Genomic DNA, 19,119 nt, shown 5'->3' on the forward strand with positions numbered 1-19,119 from the left:
AATGTGTTGAGGAATTAAGTGCCCTCTGAACCACAGAGGACTGTTAAATTTGAAAATATATTAAGTTTGCTACCAATGCAAATATGCGGAGCAGCTTTAGCAGCTTTTTAAAACACAAGAGAAAATCGAAGTATCCTGGTTTTGGTTTTTCTTAGTTTTGTTCATCTTTCCCTCTCGCACCTTCATTAGGATTACTGTGGAAACAGCGATTTGGAGGGAACATTTAGTGTCATCACAGAGAATGTCCCATGTGGAACCACTGGAGTCACCTGTTCCAAGGCCATTAAAGTTTTCCTTGGGGTATGTATGAACATAGATGAGAGCAAGCCTGAAAGCGCTTGGTCTGCACCTGCAAATAATCAAATCAGGTTGCCGTGGGGAGGTGCAGGCAATTTGTTGAGTTCTCAGTCAAATGAGGCTCCTTACTTTTGAGAACTGGTGTCATGATATCCAGTTTAAAAGAGCCAGACTGACTCTAGGGGAGCTGAGGGTATCAGGTTAACATGCTAATGTCTGTTTTTGTTATGGGGCTTCTGTTACACACCTGTCTTTTTAGAGCACTGAAATAAAGTTGGAAGATAAACAAATAGAAACAATTGAGATGAATACTACTAGCACTGTGACTTACTGGATTCGTGAGCCAGTCGGGCTGTACATTGTAATAGAAACCAGCAATGGTGTTATTCTCATCTGGGACAGGAAGACGACTATTTTCATCAAGCTGGCCCCCTATCTTAAAGTGAGTAATTCTTGAACATATTCCTTTAATGCCATGGAAAATTTGTTATTAACAGATAAATGCAACAAAAAAGACGTTTTATTGCTTGTGGCTTACCATGTGTGCCTTACTGTATCATTAATAGAATGGGGCGTGAGAGACATAGGGGGCCCCAACTGTAGCATCACACAAGGTGCCACTGGAATTTGAGACCCCAAGGTCTGGCATTGCTCCCACCAACTCAACAGTATCCATAATTAGTAATGCTAAAACAAATGGCAAAACAATCAAAGTAATATACATCACAATAAAATTCCTGCTAACTTTAAGCCATTGCAAATCTTTTCCAGTCCTAAGGTATTGACCTTTCCTCTCCCTAGGGAAAAGTCTGTGGCTTATGCGGCAACTTTGATGGCAAGGCCAGTAATGACTTCACTGCAAGGGACATGGTCCAAGAAAATAATGCACTGATATTTGGAAATTCATGGAAGAAGGATACTGCATGCCCTGATGTTGATGTAGACCCTGAGCCCTGTGAAAAGAAACCTCATCGCAAATCCTGGGCAGAGAAAGAATGCAGCCTCATCAAAAGTGTTGTGTTTGAAGAATGTCATTCAAAAGTTAGTGTTGTTGCTTAATCACTTGGACAAGCTGGGCTATACTAGTCTTGGGGAAAAGAACAAGCTATTGCAATATGTGAGCATATGGAGAATAAAAATAAAAAGATCTTTAAGCAGTTTACATAAAATACCTAGCAAACCATGGGGGATCGTCAGTAGTGGATTGATTTTAAAGGTCTTGACATACAACAGATGAATCTATAATATCCTGCAGAAAATTTCTAACTTAGTAGCACCCATTCCATTCCAAACTGGATAGTGGAGTGGTTTTCAACTTTAACTGTAAAGAGATGTTATCCAATGAGAATGTGACTTAGGATAAACTCTAGAAAAGGAGAAAGAAATATCATGGTTAGACATGTCTTGAGTTGGTATGGAGCTCCCATTTCCCTCTCCAGAACTCTCTGCAGGTACTCTATTTTGAGAAATACTGTTTGAAATGAAAACACATAAATTCATCTGAATTATCTTCACCGAAAACCAAATATTTGTTGTTGCTATACAGAATGTTACTAGCTTAAAAGTCTGAAATTGGAATTGATAAAATATCTCATGGAAGTAAAATGGGCCATAGATTCTTGATGCCTTGTTGAAGTGCTGTGATGTGTAAAGGGATGGATACTACTGTGGCATGGATGTGCTGTGTACATGTACAGCAACATCCAAAAACATTGGCAACTAAGGGGAATCATTATCAAAGATGGCGGTGAGTTAGGCATCCTGGTATTGGATGGCAGAAATACAGTAGTTGATCCATTTAAATACCCTTGCTCTGTGATTCTGTGACTCCCTAATAGGTGGCTCCAGATCAGTACTATGAAGCTTGTGTACATGATGCTTGTGCCTGTGACTCTGGAGGCGACTGTGAGTGCTTCTGTACTGCAGTGGCTGTCTATGCACAAGAATGCCTCAAAGCTGGAGCTTGTGTCTACTGGAGGACTCCTGACATATGCCGTGAGTTTTGTGATAAAATATTTCTCATGTATGTATAAAATTCAAAAGAGATGATGACCCAGAAACAGTGGCTTAATACCTTTCAGTGACCCAAATTCTGGATGCACTGGTTTTTATAACCCTGAGCCCCACCCTGTATATTTTGAGATGTACCAATGTCTCCTTCCATAGCCATTTCATGTGATACCAACAGGCTTCTAATGTGAGTTCTTTTGTGATATCTTTTACATGTGCCTCCAAATAAAATTCAGTTCTCAGTAGGTCAGTTGGTCATACTTGCTGTTCTCCAACAGGAAACCCTATATCTAAAGAATCCCAGGGGGGTCCATTAACTCACAGAAAAACGGGATGCCTCCACACTATGTAATGATGATGCAAGACTGGGGCTGGGCACACTGTCAAAGGCACACCTAGGCTCCCTTGCACACTTGGCAAGGAGCTATATTGGTGCCTCCAAAGCCAGGAGAGGCAGTGGACCAGAAACTTTTTTTAAAAAATAGGTTTTCGGCACCTTTTGCACTCTGTCAGTGACTTACTCTGTGGCTATCGGGTTGGGTCTGCTCTGCTCTACTTCCCCTTCTCCTCCACCTTGCTCTGTCTATTTGCCTTCCTGCCTTCTTCCCTTCCTCTGCTCGCTACTTTCTCTTCTGTCTCCTTCCTCCCTTCCTTCTTTTTTCCTCCTCCTGCAACTCATGTTTGCTCACTCCATCTTTCTTTCCTCCAAGCCCTGCTGGATGCTCTATTCACCTTCCTAATACTCCCCAACTGGGGAAGGGAGTCTGCAGGGCTGCTGCGATAGCCCATGGCAGTGACCAGATTCCTTTGCTGAGACACCCAGAGGAGCCTAGGCCTCTTGCCTGGCTGCCCAGGGCAGCAGAGCAGTGGCCCAGGGAGCATGCAAATGGGCAAAAAGGCTCTTAGCCACTCCGAGCCAAAGAGGAGAGACTCCTGGCCCTGCACCCTCGACATGGGCCAACCTAGCCATCATTACTGTCTCCACTGGCTTTGTATTAGGGGGAAACATTCAGGGTACGCATGTAGGATCTTCTCATGATTCGAAGCCCTGATCATGCAAGAACATAAGTAAAACCTGCTAGATCAGGCCAGCATCCTGTTCCATCAGTGGCCAACCAGATGCCTATGGCAAACCTGCAAGCAGGGCCCAAGCACAAGAGCAGTCATTCCTCCTGTTGTTTCCAACAACTGGTATTCAGAGGCATACAGCTCCAAATGTTGATGCAGAGTGTAGCCGTCATGGCTAGTAGCCCTTACCCCAATGTATCTTTCCAATCCTCTTTTAAAGTCATCTACATTGGTGGCCAATGCTGCCTCCAGTGGGAGTCAATGATGGCCCCATTCACAGGGAGCAAAGGCTCCCAATCCCAGGGAGATCCTGTTTGTGTACAGCAAGTTCCCGTTTACAGACACCCTTCCCAATTCATGGATGGCAGGTGGACAAGATTGGCAGGAGGAGTGGTGGCAGGGGTGGGTCCAGTGGGCACAGCCTTCCTCTCTCTTTCCATAGGATTGCAATCCCATAGAGGGAGGTGTCCAAAAAAGTCTATGTTCTGTTAAACCAGAGTGAAGTGGAATTTCAGTTCCATAGGTGATAGAAATGGTTGCATGTTAAGCATAGCTGTCAACTTTTCCCTTTTCTTGCGAGGAATCCTATTCAGAATAAGGGAATTTTCCTTTAAAAAAGGGAAATGTTGACAGCTATGGGTTAAGTGACCTATGTGCAAATATATGTCTGTGACTTGTTTTTATCACAACTATCTATCTTTTGTTCCAATAGCAATCTTTTGTGAGTACTGGAATCCTACAGATATATGTGAATGGCACTATGAGCCTTGCGGAAGTGACATTGTTACCTGCAAGATCCTTAATGAAGTCAGCACCAACTTTTCAATGCCATATCTGGAAGGTAAGAAACTGCCAGTTACTTTTGGTCTTTAAGACTCTAGTTAGTGCAGTTTGGAATACAGTTCACCCACTGGGCCAAAGCAACTTCCCCCATCTCCCATTCCCTGCTTAATGCATTAGATGCCTCTCTGAAACTGTGTATATACAGGTTTTGCAGAACATGTTTACAGCCTATGAAGAGACACTGAGACACCACAAGCCTAGGACTGCCTCCCATATGCCAGGGATGGCGACCCTGTGACCCTTCAGATGTTGCTGGACTCCAAGTCCCCTCAGTCCCAGCCAGCATGGCAAATGCCAGGGATGGTTGTAGTTCTGCAACATCTGGAAGGCACCAGTTGGCTCCCCTTTTCGCATGCAAATTTTGCTACTATGTCAAGCTTATTGCTGCAATGTAATTTTACGAATCTCATTTTTGTGGGTTCTAGGTTGCTACCCACGATGTCCTCCGGATAATCCTATCTACATTGAAGAGACCAACACATGTGGGACAAGTGATATGTGTGGCTGCTATATTAATGGTGTTTACTATAGACCTGGACAGTCTATACCCACAGATGATCTGTGTACAAATTGGTATGTGAGAATGGAGAGCTGATGGACTAACAGTGGCAGGGAAACATATGTACATGTGTTGATATTTAAATTGCTGGTTTCTTGGTCTGACACACTAGCCTTTTTCATGAATGAGAGTGCTGTTCTGAATAGGAAACTATTTCTTATGAAAGTCTAAAATGAAATTGTCCATGGTGTCCAAGAATAGGTTGGATTTCCCCCCTTCCTTGGGCAGAGATCCTCTGTCAGAATTCCCACCCCAGACAAAGTACACCTGGCCAACTTTATTTGCAACCTGCTGGGTGACTAACAAAAATATGCCTCTTTAGGAGGATATAGAGGTTACTGTATTTTCTGCCTTGTTAAATGTTGCTAATGATATGCATTTAAATATCATTTTAAATGAATTTATAGTGTTACAATGCAGGAGCAATTATAGCCTGAGCATTTACAGAACAGAAGTACAAAACAAACAATTATACAAATCTTCAAGTATTTCATTTCTGAAAAACTTCTTTTTAAATTTCAGTTTCTGTGTTTATGCTGGAGAAACGAAATGTGAACCCCGAAGAGGTATATTTCATCTTGCTGTTTTTCCATTCAGAAAGCAAAATAGTACCATACACTTTCCCCCATACATTTCTCTGGGGGACTGAACAATGATTTCAAATGAGTCTCCTGCTCACTGTATTCTTTTTAAAATTATCATTGAAAAATAACAATAATAAAAGGACAATCTATTCCCACTTTGCAGTTGTTCCACAAAGAAGGGTAGTAGCTAAGGGGTGGCTAAACATTTTTCTGTAAGCCTGTATTTTGTTTTTATTTATAAGGCACTTATTTCATCTTATAACTTGTCACAGATCGTAATGCCCATCTTACTTTAAAATGCATTCTATACATATTTACTTAAAAATAAGGCCCTGTTGAGTTCAATGGAGGTTACCACCAAGTAAATGACTGCTTCGCCTTAGGGCAAAACTCTACTGCTACCACCCTGATGTTGATGGCTGGTGGGTTGGGATGACTCATTACTTCCTCTCCACTGCTGATGGTGGGACTCTGCCATGGTGGAGGATCCAAGTTCTGCCATGGTGGATGGGGAACTACTGCCAGCAGTAGCCAGTGGAAAACCCTGAAATGAGGCATTACGGGGTGGGGTGGATCACTGCAGGCTTTGCATCCAAAGCCCTTCAGGCTCCTCAGCTTCACCAGTCCAGAGCTGGCACAGCAAAAATGGGGGGGGGGGACTACCTTCTGCCCTGACCAGCACAATCCACTGTACCTGGCTGGGACTTTGGATTGCTCTGCTGATGCAATTATCCTACAGCATATGGTGGGCCATTTAATATCCCTGCCTTTTAGTTGTATTCTTACTAAGGCCACATTTCCCAGTGGCAAGAAGCCTATCCTATTGTGGGAAACAGCTGATGGTGGAAATTAAGCAGGTGTGTACATCCATGCGGCCTCTGCCTGGCTGAGAATGAGACCATACAGGAAGAACCCACATCAATAGTCCATGTAATTCCAATATGCATATATCTGTCACAATGGTGAGAGATCTCACCACAGGGAACCAGTTAAACTTTCCTTCGTGCTTGCTGCAAATATGAATGAGGCTTAAGTTCATGCATCTCACTTAACAGATTTATTCAACTTTCTAACACCTTGAGCCTAAGCACACTTACTTGGGAGTAGGTCCCATAAGTTTCAATGGACTTCCTTCTAAGCAGAAGCACATAAAAACATCTTTATAATATTCCAAATATCAGCAGCTTAGATAAACAGTGTTTACCTGCAGTTAACATTCCTATGGAATAACACAGTATTTCCACTCCGGGTTATTTCATTTACATTTTAATTGGCTGTTTTTTCATTATGATTCAAGCAGAACAACTTAAACACACTGCTTTCCTTCCTTTAGGTTGCTGCATATATGATGGTAAAGAATACGAAGAAGGAGAAATAATAATAAATGAGAGAAATGGATCTTTTTGTTTCGACATAAAATGCACAATCAATGGCACTTGGGTAGTTGAAGACATGAGACCCTGCAGTACAACTGCCCCTCCCACAACTACTCTTTCAACTACTCCTTCTCCCACCACCACCACTACTACTACCACAAGTAAGCTTGCAGCATTGTTAATAGTAATGTACATTGGTTAACTATCTTACTAGAGAAAATTGCACTTAACATCAAGTTTGTTTTATACCTCCATGTGTAGCTAAATGGCTTTAATGAAGGCTGATGCTCTCAACATGATATGAAACCTTCTCTATGTCAAATCTATAATCTTATCCAAAACTTGTAAGATTGCAAAGTAAGATTCTCATCATATTTTTCTCTCTCCTGTTTCAGCTCCCACTACAACCTCCACTACACTCTCTTCAACAAGTAAGTGTTGTTAAAGAAGTTGGGGATAAGCCCATAGTCCAGTGGTAGACTATGTGCTTTGCATGACTCAAGAATCAGGTTCAGTCCCTGGATCCATTTAAGAACTAGGACAAAGATTTTTGTGTGAGGCCCAAAAGAGTCACTGCCAGCCAGGGCAGAAAATACTGGGTCAGATGAACAAATAGTATGACTTGATTAGGGCAAATTGATATGTCCCTATATAAGGTCACTGCTCTGATAGTGGTAGTAAAGTTGCCAATGCAAAAGAGAGGAACATGGTATAATAAAGTGATGCACACATAACTGTGATGGGCATTCAAAAATAAGAAAAAAGAATGGATTGGGATTTTGTGTACAAGACCTTGCGCACTGGAGTGGAGCAATCCTAGGATATAAAGATGCTTGCTTCTAGCTTGGGATGTTCTTTGTTGTGATCTGTAGGGGTGGGAGGGTAGATGGTTGCCTAGTGATCTGTTTTTCCACCATGAAATGATGGTTTTAGATCATGAGGTCATTCATGTGGACCCACTGCCAATGAAGCTCAGGAAAATGACTTTCAAATTTGTCTTGCAGCTCAGTGCTTAATGCTTGACTGTGAATGGAGTAAATGGTATGATGTCAGTGTACCCGAAGAAGGACCAGAAGGTGGTGACTTTGAGACATATGACGCCATAAGAATTAAAGACGGAAGCAACTTTTGTCCATCAGCTCCGCAAAACATAGAGTGCAGGGCTAAAAATGCACCCAATGTGGATATTGCAGAATTGGGACAGAAAGTGGACTGTAACGTCACTTATGGACTCATTTGTAGAAACAAAGACCAAGATCAGAGTCTCTGGACCCTCTGCTATAATTATGAGATACGCGTCAACTGTTGTCAAATCATTCCTTGTGGTGTTACTACGACCACAACTCCCACCACTACTCCCTCCACTACTACCACTACCACTACCACTACACCAACTACCACTACCCCTACGCCATCTACCACCACAACAACTACATCTCCTACCACTACTTCCACGCCTCCCACCACTACTCCCTCCACTACTACCACTACCCCAACTACCACTACCCCTACGCCATCTACCACCACAACAACTACCTCTCCTACCACTACTTCCATGCCTCCCTCCACTACTACCACTACCCCTGCACCAACTACCACTACCCCTACGCCATCTACCACCACAACTACCACTCCTACCACTACTTCCACGCCGTCTACCTCAACGCCAACAGGTAATGCATTAAATGTTACTTTTTGACATTATTTTGAATGAGTGACCATTCATTCACAGAATAGTGAAATATATTGAATGCTAATGAATTCTAATAATACAACTCTTAAAAAGGACATACATACTTTAAAAAATAATAATTGATAGATATTTGTTTTACTTAAACCAGTGTATTCATAAGTTTGCTCCTATTGGCTGCTAACATCAGCCTGATTGCTCATTTTTAGGAATTAGGAATGACAGGAAATATTGCTTTGACTAAGGGCCATGCCTGGTTTTAATGTCTTGCTCCTTGCGTGATGCAGGAAATCCTGAAAAGGGCTTCAGGAACATGCCTGTTTTCTCAAGCCTTTTTTCACCCATTGCAATCACTGAAGTGATTGCTGGCCATAGCTATGCCTTCTGCAGTCACACTTGTCCTGGCATGTGGTATACCCTCAAAAGCCCAGGGATCATCGTATGCAGAAGAAATGTGTTCTGAGAACCAACCCCTAAGACAGGATTCATACTGCAGATATCTAACATCAGGTCTCAGGAAATGATTGCAGAATATTTTACCATGACCTACAGTCAGAAGTGGGCATTCAACCTGCAAAAATACAGTTTACATAGAAATGGGTGAATAACGTTACAACACTCTTTTTCTTTTTTCGTGTCTTGCACTGACCTCGCCACTAATCACAACAGTCTTTACACATAAGTTCAAAAACTAAAGATGTGCTAAAACTTATGGCATATGTTTATTTTTAGAAGGAAGTTAGAAAATATTATGATGGAGGAGAGGCTAAGTGGATGGTAACTGACTGAGCTATAGGGAATTAATCTTCTGCTGTATATTGCATATTTCTGAGGAGGCGATTCTGAGGAGAGCAAGTCTTTTCATTGCTATTTATAGCTCTCCAGGCTAGGAGAAAATAGCCATTTTTTACATTATATGCTCTCTTAACAATGAACCTTTACAGTGAAATTATTCAATGCATACCTTTTGTGTTCTTCAACCTGTTGATGAATCTGTCTGTAAAGGGCCCTATAAACCCATAATATAGGCTTGCCCACTTTCCCCCTCTGCTTTGCTAATATGGCAAGTCATTGACTGCAAAAACTCATGCCAGGAGAAACCAACAAGCCTCTAACGTGCTGCAACATTGGCACCATTGCAGATGTTGCAGTACATGAGAACATTTTAAAGCAGCTACTTAGTTCTTCTCTTGTACGTGTTCTAGAAAGGCAAGCTTTGAAACCAGAAGCAATGATACAGTAGTGCCTTGGAACTTGAATGTAATCCGTTCCGGAAGACTGTTCAACTTCTGAAACGTTCGAGTTCTGAGGCGCAGCTTCCGATTAGCCGACAGCTAGGTTTCTGCACAGCGGAAGCCGCGTCGGACATTCGTGTTCTGAGGAACGTTCGAAAACCAGAGCACTTACTTCCTGGTTTTCGGCGTTCGGGAACCGAAACGTTTGAGAACGGAGCTGTTCAAGCACCTGGCCCCAATTTGCCAAGCAGTGTGATGTCACAGAGGCTGAATGGTGGTGATGTCATAAACAGAGGGTTGCTTAAAAATAAGAGCCAGGGTTGTGAAAGGAAGAGAGCACAGTAAGGCAATGTGAGCAAAAGGAGCCTGAGTAAGAGGAGGGGTGGAGAAGGAGACCTGGGGAAAGTAGGGGGAAGGCAGGAGAGTCGGCTTAGTCACACTTCCCTTTGTCCCATGACTTCCTCCTATTGTCCCGAGTTTTCCAAACATGGGTCTGAAAGGTGTTTTTTGTTGTTGTCCCACTGCTTTTCCTGGGAAAACCTGCTGTTTACTGCTGAATCAGAGCAAACATCAATCTGCAGAAAACCTGATTGATGGCTGTCCCGATTCAGCATAAACACCAGGTTTTCATGGGGAAAGAAGCAGGAGAAAAGAAAAGCATCTTGGACCGGTATCTGGAAATCTCTGGACATGCAGAAGTGTAGATGAGCCTTCAGAGGAAGCAGGGGGAGAGGCCAAGGAGGAGAATCATGGGTGCATAGGAATGCAGGGAAAGGGGATAAGGACACCAGAAGGACTTTGATTCTGGAGGTCTGTGACTGTCTTCTGGTCACAAATGAGGCCTTAAAGCATACGGTCAAAAAATAACAATAGGTTTTTCCAAACAAATTTCTGTAAATTTCCGAATAAAGTGGCAGGATAAGATAGCAAAATAAAAAGGATTAATTTGGTTTGGTTCTGAGGAAATCAATTATATTACTGAGCAAGTGTTTTCATAAACTGTGAGATTATTAATGCTGTTGTTAACAACAAACACACAGTTTATTTTAGCTTTGTACATTAAAAAATGTTTCTAAAAATTTCAGCTTTGTATTTATGATGACAGTGTTTGCACAACTGGAGCAACAGTTTCCTGCTGTATCACTTTCAAAATAATCTGGGCAATCGCTGAGCTATTTCTCTCTGTTGTTGTTTTACTGCAGCTTGTACCTCCATTGTAGTATGTTCATGGTCGGACTGGATTGATGTCAGCTTCCCACAATATGGCCCACAGTATGGTGACTATGAAACCTATGACAACATCAGGGCAGCCGGCATAGAGATCTGTACAAGGCCAGAAAACATATCATGCAGAGCAGCGAAATTTCCTGATTACTCCTTCAAGGAATTGGGGCAAAAAGTGGACTGTGATGTTTCGACTGGACTTATTTGTCACAATAAAGATCAGACTCCTGGGCCTGTGTACCCTGTAGATATGTGTCTCAACTATGAGATACGTGTATATTGCTGCAAGGATGAATGCATATCTGGACCTCCAACCACAACTCCTACCATAACTCCTACCACAACTACACCAACTACCACTTCTACCACTACCTCTACTCCATTAACCACCACCACAACTCCTACTACTACTTCCACACCATCAACCACGACACCACCAACTACTACTACTACCATTCCAACACCACATTGGGATACCCTTACCACCACACCAACTACCACTTCCACCACTACCACTTCTACCACTACCTCAGCACTTACCACTACACCAACTACCACTCGTACCACCACGACATCCACCCCCACACCACCTATTGACACCTCTACCCCCACACCACCTACTACTACGCCAACTACCACTGCTACTACTACCTCCACTGCACCTACAACTACACCAACTACCACTCCAACCACTACATCTACAGCAACAACCACTACGCCAACCACCACTCCAACCACCACCACTACTACAGGATCCACTTCAGGTAATGAATTTTTATTTCATGATTCTGCTTTGCTTGAATGAACTAATCACTCATGGATCAGTTAAATACATTGAATGCTTAAATCGCACAGTATGTTTCTTAAACCAGCTTTACATTACTAAACCTCATTAATATGCATACTTGAATAGCGGTAGAACTTTTGTTACGCATTTTTTTACTTATTTTGTTCTTATTCCTAATTTTCCCTGCATCGACTGCTAAAATCAACCTGATAACGTTTTTGTTTATTTTAGGAATTATTAATTATTTAAAATATTGCTTTGGCTAAAGGCCTTTCCCATATTTAATTCCCTGTTCAAGTGAGTGGGCCTCACCTTTTTGTGGCATACTTGCATATATGTATGCAGTCCTTCAGGAATGGTGATGATCGCCTTGGCATTTAATTACAGCTGCTGCACTCACCAAAGCTGTTTCTGGTCCTGACTGTTTTTGCCTGGATCAGGCATTGTGTTTGTCATTGTGAACATTTACCCTCAGAAGATCAGAAATTCTCAGGGGTGCATGGAATTTTATCTGTTTGCTTATTTATTTATAATATTTCTTTGCCACCATTCTCCATAAGATCACAGGGCAGATTACAACAATAGAATATAAAATTCTAAAAACAAATATAAGTTACAATGACAAAACCAATAAAAACATTCCAAGTGAGCCATAGCTTTGTAAATTCAGCAAAGGAGGTGGGTCTTAGAAAACAAAATAGCTTAATTTTCAAATGCTGCAGTAAAAGAATGCATTTTTAGCATACATTGAAAGCTGTGCAATAAAGATGTACCTCTGTAGGGAGGGAATTCCACAATTTTCTGTAAGTCAGCTTAAGATAATAATAATAATAATAATAATAATAATAATAATAATAATACCCTGCTGGATCAGGCCAATGGCCCATCTGTTCCAGCATTCTGTTCTCACAATGGCCAACCAGATGCCTATGGGAAACCCGAAACAGCCTTGGCCCAGTATACCTGAAGAAGCATCTCCACTCCCATCATTCAGCCCGGACACTAAGGTCCTCCTCTGAGGGTCTTCTGCTGGTTCCTTCACTGTGGGAAGCAGAGTTACAGGGAACTAGGCAGAGGCCATCTCTGTAGTGGTGCCCTCCCTGTGGAAAACCCTCCCTTCAGATGTCAAGGAAATAAACAACTATCTGACTTTTAGAAAACATCTGAAGGCAGCCCTGTATCAGGAAGTTTTTAATGTTTGATGCTTTAGTATGTTTCGATATGTGCTGTGGCTGGGGAAACCCAGCCAGAAGGGTGGGGTATAAATAACATTGTTGTTATTGTTAAGATTCATATTGCATAAATTTTAACATCAAGTCTCAAGGAATGAAGGCAGAATATTTTATCTTAACCTTCTATCACATGTGGGAATTTGACTTATAAGAATACAATTTAGTTAGGAACTGGTGGATGATTTTGACACTTTTGTCTTTTCTCCCCTCTGCTTTTCTTCCACCGTAACCCTTGCCGATGACAACAGGCACCACACGTAAGTACAAAAGCAAGATGGTTTATAAGTTAAGGCATTTGTTTGTTTTTTAAAAAATGAAGTCAGAAAATACAAGGTTACAAAAATATAATGATGGCTCATTTTACAAGCCTGAGGCTACAGGAAGTGTCAGCTGACTAAGCTAGAGGGAATCAATCTTCTACTGTATCTTGCATATTTATATTGATGAGATTCTGAGAAAAGTGAGCATGTGCCATTTCTAGCTCTTTAAGCTAGGAAAAAGTAGTCCTTTTTTACAGTGTGAAGTATCTTGAGAATACACCTCTTCACTCAGTGAAAGTATCCAGTTTATGCCCCTGTTCATCTGTTGATGAACAATTTTTTTTTTAGATTTTTCTTTTTCTCAACTCCCCAGAACAGGAAAGGGCACTTTGCACAATTTTCATTAAATGGCCTGTACCATGGGTTTTGGGTGGCCCAGTTCCACCTCCCACCACCATCCCCAATGCTCAAGAGCAATACTAGCTCTAGGGCAACACAGAGGTTGCAAAGTGGTGGACAGACTGCCAGTTTAATAGCTGCATTTTCCTGTTACAGTAATAATAGCAGCAGAAAAAACCCTTAAGAAAAAGAAATGGTTCTGCTGTTGCTAATGGTGAGCTCCACCCTCCAAGGAATTGCTGGAGAATTTCTCCTTTCACTGGAAGAATTTGGTGAAAAATCCATCAGTTTCTTTGCTCACAAACAGGACGGCGAATTTCAATAGGCCCTTCTTGTATGAAGGGCTCCTAGTGACCTACACAAGTTCATGCCATAAGAAACCCAACTGTCTCCTAAGCTTCTGCAATGTTGGTATGGGCATCTTTGACGATGTTACAATTCATGAGGACATGTTAAAGCAGCCTTATTTGCATGTTTCAAGCTCAGAAAGTCCATTTGTTTGAGAATTTTTGTCTTAGTTTCTCAACCAGCAGAATGGGAAAGCTTGCTTTACAAAATGGTTTAGCTGGCCAATTGAAGCTGTTTCCTGGGGTGTGGCCGCTGTCACATGCTGACAGCTTTTAAGAGCCACAGGTGAGAGGAGAGTGCAGAGTGGGGACCAGAGGTGGGCAGACTACCCCAGAAAGAGCATGATGTGTTCCCCACCACAGGCACTACCCCTCCGCTAACACCCCATACACCCCAATGGGTCTCAAACCCTTGGTGAGTTAGAGACTTTCCCCTGCATGTAAAGAGAGGCTCCAGTAGATTGATCGGACGAAACCAATAGTGGGTCCAGTAGTCAAGAAGGCGGTCTCTGCATGTGCTGTAGAGGGAAATGAGGGGCAGATGGGACTCGTCAACCTGGGAAGCTAGCCTGTTTTGGAGAAGGAAAACTCTGATCCTAAACCTCCACTGCCTTGTGGGATATCTTCAGGACAAGAAAAGGCTAAGGAGTAAACCCTACATAAATGTGGAGTAGAGTCCCTAAGACAGTTGGATGGTGCCTTGTATGCCTCCTTCCGGCAACTCTTCTAGTTAAGTTTGTGTCAAAATATTGATCTACTTTCCTTTGGACCACATCAGCGAGGCCCAGAGGGGGATCTTGTCATCTGGGACCTCCATATACTGTCCAGGCTTGTTCCCAAGGAGGTCAGTTTGGTGCTGCTAACACAGTGATTTGACTTCACTCCCAGAGGCACACTTCATTGTGTGGACAAGTGTTTTAAGAAAACACTTTAATAAAATCAATGCTGGTGCAACAACAAGCACTCAGCTTATTTCAGATTTGTATTTATTATGACAGTGTTTGCACAACTGGAGCAACTTGTTTCCTGCTATATATCACTTTTAGAATAATCTGGGCAATCGCTGAGCTATTTCTATCTGTTGTTGTTTTACTGCAGCTTGTATCCCCACTGAAGAATGTGAGTGGTCCGACTGGATTGATGTCAGCTTCCCACAATATGGCCCACAGTATGGTGACTATGAAACCTATGACAACATCAGGGCAGCCGGCATAGTGATCTGTGCAAAGCCAGAAAACATATCATGCAGAGCAGTGAAATTTCCTACTTACTCCTTCAAGGAATTGGGGCAAAAAGTGGAATGTGATGTTTCAACTGGACTTATTTGTCACAATAAAGATCAGACTCCTGGGCCTCTGTACCCTGTAGATATGTGTCTCAACTATGAGATCAGTGTATGCTGCAAGGTTGATTGCGGATCTACACCATCAACCACAACTACACCAACTACTACCACGACCACAAGTACAACTACTACCACAACTCCAACTACCACTTCACCAACTACCACTATCTCTACAACTACAGGTAGTGAATGTATTATTGCTTCCTGATATTGCTTTGTAGGAATGAACAAATTACTCATAAAATTGAGAAAAATACTGAATGCATTATGAGAGCATGTTTGCATCAGCACATCTAATCATGTTTCTTTTTTCATTTTACTTGATTCTTGAAGGTACGAGTGTTGCCTCTTTCACATAAATACTCACTTTCTGTTCTTAGGATTGTGGCCTGACTTTCTGCTATCCCTCTATCCTATGTTTACAGAGAATGTGCAGGTGTAACTTTGATGTAGAGTGTATTGGGCAGAATATACATGTAATAGGATTATGAAGTAGCCAGGGTTGTATGAAAGGTCAGAGCAGCTTCCATCAGAAAAGTAAATTCTCCTTAAAAAATAAATAATTGGAGTGGGAAGGGAAAAGACTCCAATAATCTAGAAAAATATAATGGTTAGATGTGTGGAACATCATAAAGTATTTGTTGTTTCTCTAATTGCAGGTCTAGCATTGCAGGCATTGTGAAATTCCCTGCTTTGGGTATCACAGTGGGGAGGTAGGGAGATATGTGGAGGCAGGAAATGGTTTCTACATGGCATGGCACAGGGATGGAGAATCTGTGGTCTGCTGGACTACAATTACCATCACCCAGGGCTGATTGGATGTGTAGTCCAACATCTTCAAGAGCCACAGGTTCCCCATTTCTGGCATAGCAAGACTTTTTGAAGCGTTATGGTTAGGGAATTTGAGCTCTACTTCAGACAGCAAAATGTCTTGGTTTGCCTGAACTGTAGGAATCTTAGCACTTCTTTAATTGGAAACTTGGAATAAGCCATCATGTTGTTGCAAATATTTCACAAGCTTTTTCATCTGAAATGAGCATGCATTAACTACTATCTTTTCTGCTTTCCTTTGCTGTGCATTCAACAACCACAACCACAGCAAGCACTACAAGTAGCTTCTCCATAGAAACAGAGATATGTTTTTGCTTTTTAAGGGGAAAGGGTCAGGCCTGGGAGTGGGCCTCAGCCAACAGAATGGCTGGGGCAGGTTCCACAGGAGGGGGATGTATTGGGACACCTGATCTCAGTGATCACGGGCAGGAGGAGGAGTCACACTAAGACCACACCATGTCATTACTGAGGAGGCAGGCTTAGTCGTTGTTTGAGGACTATCCCAGCCTCCAGGTCTGGTCCTGACCAGAAGGATACTGGAATCAGCAAGGGAAACCCAAATGACCTGAAAGTGTTGCTGTGCATTGCCAGGTCAATGATGAATAAAACCACTGCCATCCACAACCTGATTTTGGTGTAGGATTTGACCTGGCATGTGTGACAGAGACTTGGTTGGATGAAGCAGATGGGCCTGTCCTTGCCACTGCTTGTCCACCAGGTTTCTCTTACGCACAGCAACCCAGGTCATGTGGGCAGGGAGGGAGGGTTGCAGTGATTTTTAGGAAGTCATTAGTTTGCACCAGGCGTCCTATTGAGAAGACCCAGTTTTCTGAGTGCATGTTCTGGAAGTCGGGCAATAGGGGCAGTACAGGTTTCCTTTTGGTGTACCGACCTCCCTGCTGCACCAAGGATTCCCTGCCTGAGCTGCTTCAGGTCATGACAGATGTGCTCCTGGAGACACCTAGTTTGGTTGTCCTGGGGGATGTTAACATCCATGCCGACACGAACTTACAAGGGGCTGCTCGGGACTTCGTGGAAAGCATGGACTTCATGAAAGTCTAAAAAGATGAAAATTTGCTCAAAAGGCATTTGCTAAACTAATAACATCAACAATCCATTTTGGTCAACCTGTACATGGATCAAAATGCTGATGAATTTGTGTGAACAGCTCCGAAATCTGTAAGCGCTGTCAGTTTAAGGCTCAAAAGGTTAAGCTTTTAATACCTGAAATAAGAGTTATTTGGCTTGGAGAGATTAGAACTCATCTTCGTGACCTTGTCCTTTCTTTAACTTCTGATGAGCAAATATGTACCTGTGTTATATAATACACACATTTACATGCTTTCTAAATGTGCTTTTATATATATATATTGCAGAGTGTGTCATATGTGATTGGTCTTCTTGGATTGATACGGATTCCCCAAATGGTGACAAGGATGGTGGTGACAATGAAACTTATGAGAAAATCAGAGAACATGGTATAGACATCTGCTCTCAGCCATCCAACATTTCATGCAGAGCAAAAGATTTCCCTGGCACTTCACTTGAGGAATTGGGACAAAAATTGGTATGTGACGCTTCTGTAGGACTCATCTGTAAAAACACAGACCAAGTCCCAGGTGTGGGTGTGGCCCCAACTTGTCTCGATTACGAAATTAGTGTTTATTGCTGCAGAGACTGTTCTACCACCACAGCCTTGACTACAACCACCACTCCTTACACTGGAAGTACAAGTAAAACTACGACAGTCACAACAACAGAAACAGGAACAACAACAACAGTACCTTGCACAACTGATGAAACAGAACCATGGTCCACTTCAGGTCAGTATAGAACAAACTGTTTGGTATGAAACAATAATATGGTCCACAGGTGAAGTCTGCAGTTGCCTTCCGGAAATCACATTTGCCGTCTTGGTGTTGCATTTTTCTTTCCACATTTTAAAAATGTGTTGGGATGTTGCTAGGAAATGCTTTAAGATGCACGTGTTCTCTGAAATGATAACGCTGGCACACTGTTCCAGGTAATCATTGGTGTGGATATAAATCTGAATTTAACCATAGCTTCTCCAAAAGTTGCATCTACAACTGTTGCTCAGATAATGCATAGCTTTAATAATAGGCATCCTTTTAGCTCCATTATTGTCTCTCATTATGGAACTTCAATTAATGTGTGTCTAAAAATGAAAATTCTGTTGAGAAGCAATTCCCATGTGCTGTCGCTGACGTTGATGCAGGAGCAAACCTAGGTGCACATCTGCATCCACAAAAGGATGATATGCAGCGGGCTGGCTAAATATTTTCATTGGGGTGTCCAACTCGATTCAGGGCCCATTGGTTGTTGCAAATGTTCTTTGTGTACAAACTAGAGCTGGAGAGAAACCAGTGGGGCATCTTGTTGTACAAGGCAGCTTTATAATAATGAAAAATAAATGCATAAACAAACAGACAAACAGTTAGATGGCTCTTTGAAGACTTGCTGCAGCCCTTTTTTTTAGCATAGCAAGCATTAAAGCACACTGCCATTTAATAAAATCAGGAGCTTGCTGCTTGAAGCAAATAGCTACACCAGTAGTTACTCTCTAGACCAGTGCCAGCTGATGACATTTTGCAGCCATTTTGCAAAATCCAGCTGCCTTGCAAAGCTTAATAATAATAAAAACAGTGTTGCTTACACCATAGAGAAACCGATTCGGAAATCCTCTCTGAAACTACAAAACTGTTGCCGCTCAGCATAGACAATGCTGAGCTAGATGGAACAATGGTCTGGTTCAATGTAAGCCAGAACCCCATGTTCCAATTCCTGTGGTGATCTATTCCTCCCTCCCTTATTGTGATGCCTGAAGGTCACTTCATCCTGCTGGATAGTAGGGCAAGTCTTGCTTTGGTCAGTGACTTTAAGTTACAGTGGTACCTCAGGTTAAGTACTTAATTCGTTCCGGAGGTCCGTGCTTAACCTGAAACTGTTCTTAACCTGAAGCACCACTTTAGCTAATGGGGCCTCCCGCTGCTGCCGTGCTACCGGAGCAAAAT

General features: G+C 42.3%; 1 protein-coding gene across 1 annotated transcript in view; it reads left to right on the forward strand.

Moving 5' to 3' along the window:
- Window positions 1–19,119, forward strand: part of MUC2 (mucin 2, oligomeric mucus/gel-forming) — a 61,631-nt gene that overhangs the window by 18,235 nt on the left and 24,277 nt on the right. The window contains exons 21-33 of the mRNA XM_083586916.1: window positions 190–300; window positions 557–739; window positions 1,099–1,338; window positions 2,136–2,292; window positions 4,088–4,216; window positions 4,644–4,791; window positions 5,300–5,343; window positions 6,695–6,898; window positions 7,133–7,168; window positions 7,742–8,410; window positions 10,865–11,650; window positions 15,010–15,438; window positions 17,464–17,910. Coding sequence (XP_083443042.1) covers window positions 190–300; window positions 557–739; window positions 1,099–1,338; window positions 2,136–2,292; window positions 4,088–4,216; window positions 4,644–4,791; window positions 5,300–5,343; window positions 6,695–6,898; window positions 7,133–7,168; window positions 7,742–8,410; window positions 10,865–11,650; window positions 15,010–15,438; window positions 17,464–17,910 — 3,583 coding nt within the window. The remainder of the gene's footprint in view (window positions 1–189; window positions 301–556; window positions 740–1,098; window positions 1,339–2,135; window positions 2,293–4,087; window positions 4,217–4,643; window positions 4,792–5,299; window positions 5,344–6,694; window positions 6,899–7,132; window positions 7,169–7,741; window positions 8,411–10,864; window positions 11,651–15,009; window positions 15,439–17,463; window positions 17,911–19,119) is intronic.

This window comes from Podarcis filfolensis, assembly GCF_964270895.1.
Source record: "Podarcis filfolensis genome assembly, chromosome: 1".
NCBI classification, from domain to species: domain Eukaryota; kingdom Metazoa; phylum Chordata; class Lepidosauria; order Squamata; family Lacertidae; genus Podarcis; species Podarcis filfolensis.